This window comes from Coregonus clupeaformis, chromosome 13 (genome assembly GCF_020615455.1).
Source record: "Coregonus clupeaformis isolate EN_2021a chromosome 13, ASM2061545v1, whole genome shotgun sequence".
Lineage (NCBI taxonomy): Eukaryota > Metazoa > Chordata > Actinopteri > Salmoniformes > Salmonidae > Coregonus > Coregonus clupeaformis.
In genome coordinates this window covers 44,377,966-44,388,432 of record NC_059204.1, presented here as the reverse complement: position 1 = coordinate 44,388,432, position 10,467 = coordinate 44,377,966, and the positions used below count along the sequence as shown (strand labels likewise).

The window sequence follows — 10,467 nt, the reverse complement described above, 5'->3', positions numbered from 1 at the left end:
TGTGAGGACAAATACGTGAAGCAAAACTTGTTTGACAAGACAGTTAAGTCGGTCCTTCCATAAACAAGCACCCACTTCTCCTTCTGAGCCAGACGTTATGGTCGGAGGAAAAAGTTAGTTCTCATAAACTATCTATACATGCTGATTCATGTTAAATTCTTCTATGTTCCAGTACAAGGTCACATGACTAGGATAGTTCTCCTTTTTGTTTATGGAAGGTCACTCATTAACCATTATCAGACAAGAGTAACTGAAACTTGCTGACTTCAGAGTTTCAAAACCACCCAGATATAACAGGTCTTGCAGGAAGAAGTTGAACAAACTGTTTACGTATTTATTGAAATAAAATTTTTTTAAAGAACATTGACATCAACAAACAAAAGGGGAAGGCATTGCCGTTACTAATCAGTGGTCATTTGCTGAATTTATCGCTTCTTTGCAGAAATCTTCAGCAGGTCATTCTTCTCAATCGCATAGAGTCGCCAGCCCTCCTCATCGGACAGGTCTGAGGCTCCACGGCGCTTGTAGAACTCTATGGATGGCTTGTTCCACTCTGCTACGATGAAGTGCATGCTACTACAGCGAGTCTTAACTGCCGTCTGAGGAAGGGAGGACAATAGACAAAGTTAGACAGGGTCATCATCTAGCCTTCACTATATGGAGTTTTCCATAGGCTGGATTTTTCCATGATTTGGAAAAGCAAATGTGCTTTCAGTAAATTGATTGCAAAAAAAGTACAGGAGACTTACCTCACTCAGAACCTTCAGGATATCTGACCCAATACCAGAACCTGAGAAAACAGGATCAAAGATTAGATAGATTGGTAGTTAAGCCCTGATCCATGGACCGTGATTCAGTTGCCAGCGTTGGGCCAGTAACCGAAAGGTGTCTAGTTCGAATCCCCAAGCCGACTAGGCGAAAAATCTGATACTCTGCCCTTGAGCAAGGCACTTAATCCTAACCCAGCGTTTCCCAAACTCGGTCCTCGGGACCCCAAGGGGTTCATGTTTTGGATTTTGACCTAACACTACACAGCTGATTAAAATGATCAAAGTTGATGATTAGTTGAATCAGCTGTGTAGTGCTAGGGCAAAAACCAAAATGTGCACCCCTTGGGGTCCCGAGGACCGAGTTTGGGAAACCCTGCCCTAATTGCTCCAGGATCGCTGTCAATAATGGCTGGTCCCTGGCTGTGACCCCCCTTTCCGAGTGTGTCTCAGGGGGTGTGGGATATGCAAAAAACACAATTCCATTTCACACTACACACACACACTTGTACATGTGTGAAACAAGACAAATATAAGCACCCCTATTTATTTTTTTATGTAACACACCACACATTAGACTAGACTTACCCCTGAACTCCTTCATCACATAGAAGTCCTCCAAGTAGAGCAGCTTCCCTATCCAGGGGTCATAGGTGAAGTAGTACATGGCAAACCCAATGACTGTGTATCCTAAAACACAGTGAAAACAGCCACATCAAAACCGGCAGGTAAGTGTTTGTGTAAATCTACTAGGATCTGACACAAAACCCCACTTGGATTATTGAGTATGATCTTTTTGTGTTATGATGATAAAGGAGATTTTCATGGTCAGGAAAAACTCGGGCCCTAGTTATGATATCACTATGAGGATTTAAAAGGAGTGTCTTCGAGAATTGAGAAGATGAAATTCCAAACTCCATTTCATGATTCACTTTGAGTTATGCACACCAACACTACCCCATACATTGTGTCTACCACAACGTACTATTGTGTACCCGCAGCGCGTCCCTTATTTTTTACTACCCATAAATGTTTGGAATCTTGATTGTCAAACATTTGCACAATTTCCTTACAAACTGACATTATGTAAACAGAATTACAACATGGTTTACCGTCTGAGCTCTGCTTATCCTCAGGAACTTCCGCAACGACGCAATGGTAGAATGGATGATCCCCAAAGCCATCCTCCAGTAGTTCTGAAAGTGAATTGTAAGGTCAGGAACTTATGATTTGTTGGGGAAACATTTTATGTTTACAATAAATCAGTCAACACACACATACAAGTAGGCTTACCTTTCTCGGTCAAGATGACCTGCTCTTCCATTTTTTCAAATTTCGCAAGTTCCTGAAATAATAGGGAATTAAAAAAAATTCATTATTGTTGTTAGTCAAATGTAATAATATTGAAAAATATGCTTAGGCTGTCTGTGATTCATAAAAAAACACTTAGGCTAAATCGTTGAATGCATGCATCCTTTTACCTTTATGAGTCGCAATATGTCTGACACGTCCTTGGGCTCGGCTTTCCGTAATAAGAAATTTGACATTTTCTTCTTTTACTCTTTTTTCCTTTTCTTACAAGTCCTCTGAATGTAAATAGAAGCAAAACCTGTTTCTTCATCCGCTTCTTAGGAGTTGACCCCCCTGCAATAAGTTTAGGATTCCAGCTCGTGCGGAATTACATTCGCGTTGGTAGCGGGCAGCGCAATAACTTTATAAAGTGCTTCACCCCTTTTTATACGCATTCTGTAAACATGTCGCAATCACATCCGGGAAGACCAAATGAGAAAATAGCATAACAAATAAAGGTTGACGTCATCGGGTCTCTACTTCCTATGACTCATGGTCTGTGCTCTCCGGTATCCTTAGGACGTCCCTACCCTATTGACGTTGACGTTTCAAATGGTTAAGTTTAGGGTTTATAGTGCTTTCAAGACAACTGGGAACTCTGAAAGATCGGAAAGTCAGAGCTAAAAAAATATGCCAGAGATTCCGAGTTGGATGACCGTTCAAAACGATTTTACCCAATCGAAGCTAGTTTTTTGTTTTTGTTCCCAGTTGTTTTGAACGCTCGGAAGTCGGAGATTTCCCTGTTCCTAGTTGTTTTGAATGCAGCATCATTTCCTTTATGTCGGACTTTGACAAGGCTGCTCTTGATGACAATGAATGTAGGCCTACATCCGTACATGCATTCTAAAGAGTCTCTAAAATAGGTTTAAATAGGGCAGTGGTTCCCATTCTTTTTCGGTTATTGTACCACCAAGAGTATTTTGCTCTGCCTGGAGTACCCCTGAAGTACCACCTCATGTACATTTTACCAGTAAGCCTATGGTCTCATGAGTCTTCTCAAGTACCCCCTGTGGATAGGCCAAGTACCCCTGGTTGGGAAACACTGAACTATCTGTAACTTTAATGAAGTCCTGTTTGCCTAGCCCTAGATAACCTACTTGATTTGTATGATGGTTCCTTTTTTTTTTAAAGTTATTAAATCAGTGCAGAATGACAAAATTACCTCTCTCTCACACACACACACAATGTTACTAGTATTGTTATAAAGGTAGGCTATGTGATAACTTTATTGATGGCAATTTCATGCATTTATGTAACCTGTCCTTGTTACATGGTGTAGGCTACAGTATTTGAGTAACACCTCCATTGTAAAACGGGGTGTATTAATTCGTTTAGCAACGAAAACAGTTTACTCCAAACAGAAAACGTTTAGCAAGAAAACAAGTTTATATTGGACAAATTCAAAATGTAAAATGGGGGGTGCTTACATTTGTCATTTTTCACTGCATGTCAAGTGGGTAACCTGTGAGGTGTGGAATGGAAATTTATTTTTTGCCGTTTTGTTCTGTTTGGTTTCTAGTGAATAAACCCAAGGTCTCACAATGCCTTGAAGCTGTTATCCTATATGCATACACATCTGTTTCACTGTACCTTCAGAAACACGTTACATGTGTTTAGGATGTGTCGCAAAAGAATGCTGAGAAGGGATGGTCAATCAAATGACCTAAAACGTATGTACAGTGCCTTCGGAAAGTATTCAGACCCCTTGACTTTTTCCACATTTTGTTACATTACAACCTTATTCCAAAATTGATTAAAACATTTTTTTTCTCATCAATCTACACACAATACCCCATAATGGCAAAGCAAAAAAAGGTTTTTAGAAATGTTTGCTAATGTAAAAAATAAAATAAAATACGTATTTACATAAGTATTCAGACCCTTTGCTATGAGACTTGAAATTGAGCTAAGGTGCATCCTGCTTCCATTGATCATCCTTGAGATGTTTCTACAACTTGGTTGAAGTCCACCTGTGGTAAATTCAATTGATTAGACATTATTTGGAAAGGCACACACCAATCTATATAAGGTCCCACAGTTGTCAGAGCAAAAACCAAGCCATGAGGTCGAAGGAATTGTCAGTAGAGCTCCGAGACAGAATTGTGTCAAGGCACAGATCTGGGGAAGGGTACCAAAAAATGTCTGCAGTATTGAAGATCCCCAAGAACACAGTGGCCTCTATCATTCTTAAATGGAAGAAGTTTGGAACCACCAAGACTCTTCCTAGAGCTGGCCGCCCGGCCAAACTGAGCAATCGGGGGAAAAGGGCCTAGGTCAAGGAGGTGACCAAGAACCCGATGGTCACTCTGACAGAACTCCAGAGTTCCTTTGTGGAGATGGGAGAACCTTCCAGAAGGACAACCATCTCTGCAGCACTCCACCAATCAGGCCTTTGTGGTAGAGTGGCCAGACGGAAGCCACTCCTCAGTAAAAGGCACATGACAGCCCACTTGGAGTTTGCCAAAAGGCACCTAAAGACTCTCAGACCATGAGAAACAAGATTATCTGTTCTGATGAAACCAAGATTGAACTATTTGGCCTGAAGAATGAGAGAAACTCCACCAATTAAAATAATTTATTTTATTTTATTTAACCTTTATTTAACCAGGTAAGCCAGTTGAGAACATGTTCTCATTTACAACTGCGACCTGGCCAAGATAAAGCAAATCAGTGTGATAAAAACAACAACACAGAGTTACATATGGGGTAATACAGGTGTGCCAAGCTTGTACCATCATACCCAAGACTCTAGGCTGTAATCGCTGCCAAAGGAGCTTCAACAAAGTACTGAGTAAAGGGTCTGAATACTTATGTAAATGTTATATTTCCGTTTTTAATTTTAATTTTATTTGCTCAAATTGAAAGAGAAAAAACGTTTTTTGCTTTGTGTAGATTTATGAGGGGGAAAAACTATTGAATCCATGTTAGAATATGGCTGTAACGTCACAAAATGTGGAAAAAGTCAAGGGGTCTGAATACTTTCCGAATGCACTGTATATAACATATGTAGCCTACAGAGTAATTACAGTGTACACATTATTACATAGTATAACTACTAGCCTACACCTGTTTTTGGCTTGCACAATTTAAACGTAATGCAAATAAACTCAAGATACAACCAGGTGATCTGAAACAGGGTGAGGAGAGGTTTAGCCACAATAATTTGGGTTTGTTACAAAATCTTATGCATGAAATGGCAATGTAAATTGCACCAAATTGCACAAACCACAAATACATCACAGTTGTAAGTACCATAACTATACCTACAATGTAATTACACAGTACCTGCTGCCTATGTAACTACATTGTAAATACGTAGGCTTTAGGCCACTTAAATGTAAATCACCGGGGTTGGGGGCCCTTCATCTTTTCTTTTCCTTCATGTCAACAAAAACATCTCCAATATGCATATTCACTAAAAACATCACCTATTATTGTTGATTAGGCCTGCATTCTTGTCCAAACCCATTGGCCCTTGACAGCAATATTCTACTGCCGGTCAATTAGTTATTTTAAATCCCAGGATTTATTGGAAGTGTCAGTTATAAAAGCCCTTAAGTGATTTAAACTTGATAAAAGAGACGCTATTTATTTATCTTTTGACGACTCAGCCTGTAGCATTGCTCTGCAAAGCTTCACAGTAGTGACCCAGATGTACTATCCAATCTTCAGGGAGGCAGACACTCACTCCACTTAAACAGGGATGATCCATGTACCTGTGACCCCACAAACTGCCACTGAACTCTCTTCCTGTTTGGTTTCTCTTTCGGTTAGTGCTAGTGCTATAATTAAATATCAACAGAATACATGTGACCATGCAGACCTACATGTTTTGTAAATGGGAAGGTTTTATTGTGTGTGCCAAGATGTACATATTATACATTTACGTTTAGATGTACTGTAGTTACATTTACATTGAAAAAGTTGCAAAAATTATTTTAAGTGTGCATGTTGTGAAGGGTCATGGCACCCCCAAAGGACTCCAATTGCTTCCAATTACCCTAGGACCTAGGCCATGCCCCTTCCCTCCACACCTGTTCCCACTCCCTTAATCACCTCTCCGCTGACTTTCTCACTCCAGTTTCCCTATAGAAGCTGCATGGTCCTTCCTACCTAACAGTTCAGTTTATGCTTGGTGATTCCACGTGTGGCCCTAGCGATCCTCCTACCTCTGTGTGTGTGTGTGTGTGTGTAATTTATACTGAACAAAAATATAAACGCAACATGCAACAATTTCAAAGATTTACAGTTCATATAAGGAAATCAGTCAATTGAAATAAATTCATTAGGCCCTAATCTATGGATTTCACATGACTGGGCAGGGGCGCAGCCAATGGGTGGGCCTGCGAGGGCATACAGTGGCTTGCGAAAGTATTCACCCCCCTTGGCATTCTTCCTATTTTGTTGCCTTACAACCTGGAATTAAAATACATTTAGTTTGTATAATTTGATTTAAACAACATGCCTACCACTTTGAAGATGCAAAATATTTTTTGTGAAACAAACAAGAAATAAGACAAAACAACAGAAAACTTGAGCGTGCATAACTATTCACCCCCCCCCCAAAGTCAATACTTTGTAGAGCCACCTTTTGCAGCAATTACAGCTGAAAGTCTCTTGGGGTATGTCTCTATAAGCTTGGCACATCTAGCCACTGGGATCTTTGCCCATTCTTCAAGGCAAAACTGCTCCAGCTCCTTCAAGTTGGATGGGTTCCGCTGGTGTACAGCAATCTTTAAGATATACCACAGATTCTCAATTGGATTGAGGTCTGGGCTTTGACTAGGCCATTCCAAGACATTTAAATGTTTCCCCTTAAACCACTCAAGTGTTGCTTTAGCCATATGCTTAGGGTCATTGTCCTGCTGGAAGGTGAACCACCGTCCTAGTCTCAAATCTCTGGAAGACTGAAACAGGTTTCCCTCAAGAATTTACCTGTATTTAGCGCCATCCATCATTCCTTCAATTCTGACCAGTATCCCAGTCCCTGCCGATGAAAAACATCCCCACAGCATGATGCTGCCACCACCATGCTTCACTTTGGGGATGGTGTTCTCGGGGTGATGAGAGGTGTTGGGTTTGCGCCAGACATAGCTTTTTCCTTGATGGCCAAAAAGCTCAATTTTAGTCTCATCTGACCAGAGTACCTTCTTCCATATGTTTGGGGAGTCTCCTACATGCCTTTTGGCGAACACCAAACGTGTTTGCTTATTTTTTTCTTTAAGCAATGGCTTTTTTCGGACCACTCTTCCGTAAAGCCCAGCTCTGTGGAGTGTACGGCTTAAAGTGGTCCCATGGACAGATACTCCAATCTCCGCTGTGGAGCTTTGCAGCTCCTTCAGAGTTATCTTTGGTGTCTTTGTTGCCTCTCTGATTAATGCCCTCATTGCCTGGTCCATGAGTTTTGGTGGGCGGCCCTCTCTTGGCAGGTTTGTCGTGGTGCCATATTCTTTCCATTTTTAAATAATGGATTTAATGGTGCTCCGTGGGATGTTCAAAGTTTCAGATATTTTTTTATAATCCAACCCTGATCTGTACTTCTCCACAACTTTGTTCCTGACCTGTTTGGAGAGCTCCTTGGTCTTCATGGTGCTGCTTGCTTGGTGGTACCCCTTGCTTAGTGGTGTTGCAGACTCTGGGCTTTCAAAACAGGTGTATATATACTGAGATCATGTGACAGATCATGTGACACTTAGATTGCACACAGGTGGATTTTATTTAACTAATTATGTGACTTCTGAAGGTAATTGGTTGCACCAGATCTTATTTAGGGGCTTCATAGCAAAGGGTGTGAATACATATGCACGCACCACTTTTCTGTTATTTCATTTTTCGAATTTTCTTCATTTCACTTCACCAATTTGGACTATTTTGTGTATGTCCATTACATGAAATCCAAATAAAAATCCATTTAAATTACAGGTTGTAATGCAACAAAATAGGAAAAATGCCTGGTCTGACGTGGTTACACGTGGTCTGCGGTTGTGAGGCCGGTTGCATGTACTGCCAAATTCTCTAAAATGATGTTGGAGGCAGCTTATGATAGGGAAATGAACATTCAATTCTCTGACAACAGCTCTGGTGGACATTCCTGCAGTCAGCATGCCAATTGCACGCTCCCTCAAAACTTGAGACATCTGTGGCATTGTGTTGTGTGACAAAACTGCACATTTTAGAGTGGTCGTTTATTGCCCCCAGCACAAGGTGCACCTGTGTAATGATCATGCTGTTTAATCAGCTTCTTGATATGCCACACCTGTCAGGTGGATGGATTATCCTGACAAATGATAAAATGCTCACTAACAGGGATGTTAACAAATTTGTGCACATTTGAGAGAAATTAGCTTTTTGTGTGTATGGAATATTTCTGGGATCTTTTATTTCGACCAGCACTTTACATGTTGCGCGTATATTTTTGTTCAGTGTACATTAGTATTCACACCTGAGTCACACCCTGACTATAGCTGTGAGTCTTTCTGGGTAAGTCTCTAAGAGCTTGGCACCTAAAACCCTCACAAACTTTTACAGATGCACAATTGAGAGCATCCTGTCGGGCTGTATCACTGCCTGGTACGGCAACTGCATCGCCTGCAATCGCAGGGCTCTCCAGAGGGTGGTGCGGTCTGCCGAACGCATTACCGGGGGCAAGCTGCCCGCCCTCCAAGACACCTACAGCACCCGATGTCACAGGAAGGCCAAAAAGATCATCAAGGACATCAACCACACGAGCCACTGCCTGTTCACCCCACTATCATCCAGAAGGCGAGGTCAGTACAGGTGCATCAAAGCTGGGACCGAGAGAATGAAAAACAGCTTCTATCTCAAGGCCATCAGACCGTTAAATAGCCATCACTAGCACATTAGAGGCTGCTGCTGCCTATTGAAATCACTGGCCACTTTAAGAAATGGAACTTTAATAATGTTTACATATCTTGCACTACTCATCTCATATGTATATACTGTATTCTATTCTATAATATTCTACTGTATCTTAGTCCATGCCGCTCTGTCATTGCTTGTCCATATATGTATATATTCTTAAATTCCATTCCTTACTAGATTTGTATGTATTGGGTATATGTTGTGAAATTGTTAGATATTACTTGTTAGATATTACTGCACTGTCGGAGCTAGAAGCACAAGCATTTCGCTACTCCCGCAATACCATCTTCTAAACACGTGTATGTGACAAATACATTTTGATTCGACACCTGGATTGTGCAACATTTGCCCATTATTCTTTTCATAATTTGTTCAAGCTCTGTCAAATTGGTTGTTGATCATTGCTAGAACTATTTTCAGATCTTGGCATAGATTTTCAAGTAGATTTAAGTCAAAACTGTAATTCGGCCTCTCAGGAACATTCACTGTCTTCTTGGTAAGCAACTCCAGTGTAGAGTTGGCCTTGTGTTTTAGGTTATTGTCCTGCTGAAAGGTGAATTCATCCCCCAGTGTCTGGTGGAAAGCAGACTGAACCAGGTTTTCGCCTGATTTTGCCTGAGCTTAGCTCCATTCCGTTTATTTTTTTTATCCTGAAAACTCCCCAGTCCTTAATGATCACAAGCATACCCATAACATGGTGCAGCCACCACTATGGTTGACAATATGAAGAGTGGTACTCAGTAATTGTAAAGTGTTGTATTGGATTTGCCCCAAACATAACACTTTGCATTCAGGACTAAAAGTTAATTGCTTTGCCAAATTTTTTGCAGTATTATTTTGCTGCAAACAGCATGCATGTTTTGGAATATTTTTATTCTGTACAGGCTTTCTTCTTTTCACTCTGTCAATTAGGTTAGTATTGTAACTACAATGTTGTTGATCCATCCTCAGTTTTCTATCACAGCCATTCAACTCTAACTGTTTTAAAGTCACCATTGGCCTCATGGTGAAATCCCTGAGCGGTTTCCTTCCTCTCCGGCAACGGAGTTAGGAAGGACGCCTGTATCTTTGTAGTGACTGGGTGTATTGATACACCATCCAAAGTATAATTAATAACTTCACCATGCTCAAAGGGATATTCAATGTCTGTTTTTATTTTTTACCCATCTACCAATAGGTGCCCTTTGTGAGGGATTGGAAAACCTTCCTGGTCTTTGTGGTTGAATCTGTGTTTGAAATTCACTGAGGGACCTTACAGATAATTGTATGTGCGGGGTACAGGGATAAGGAAATCATTAAGTCATGTTAAACACTTATTGCACAGTAAGTCCATAACTTATGTGACTTGTTAAGCAAATTTAGAAAAACATACAGTGGGGAAAAAAAGTATTTAGTCAGCCACCAATTGTGCAAGTTCTCCCCCTTAAAAAGATGAGAGAGGCCTGTAATTTTCATCATAGGTACACGT

General features: G+C 40.8%; 1 protein-coding gene across 1 annotated transcript; it reads right to left on the bottom strand.

Moving 5' to 3' along the window:
* Nucleotides 1–320: 320 nt before the first annotated feature.
* On the bottom strand, nucleotides 321–2,533 carry sat1a.2 (spermidine/spermine N1-acetyltransferase 1a, duplicate 2). The gene is made up of 6 exons (XM_041894273.2): nucleotides 2,249–2,533; nucleotides 2,061–2,112; nucleotides 1,880–1,963; nucleotides 1,356–1,457; nucleotides 750–790; nucleotides 321–599 (listed from the first exon to the last, which is right to left on the bottom strand). The coding sequence occupies exons 1-6, from the start codon at nucleotides 2,312–2,314 to the stop codon at nucleotides 426–428; spliced, it is 519 nt and encodes a 172-aa protein (XP_041750207.1). The 5' UTR covers nucleotides 2,315–2,533; the 3' UTR covers nucleotides 321–425.
* Between the last annotated feature and the right edge of the window lie 7,934 nt (nucleotides 2,534–10,467).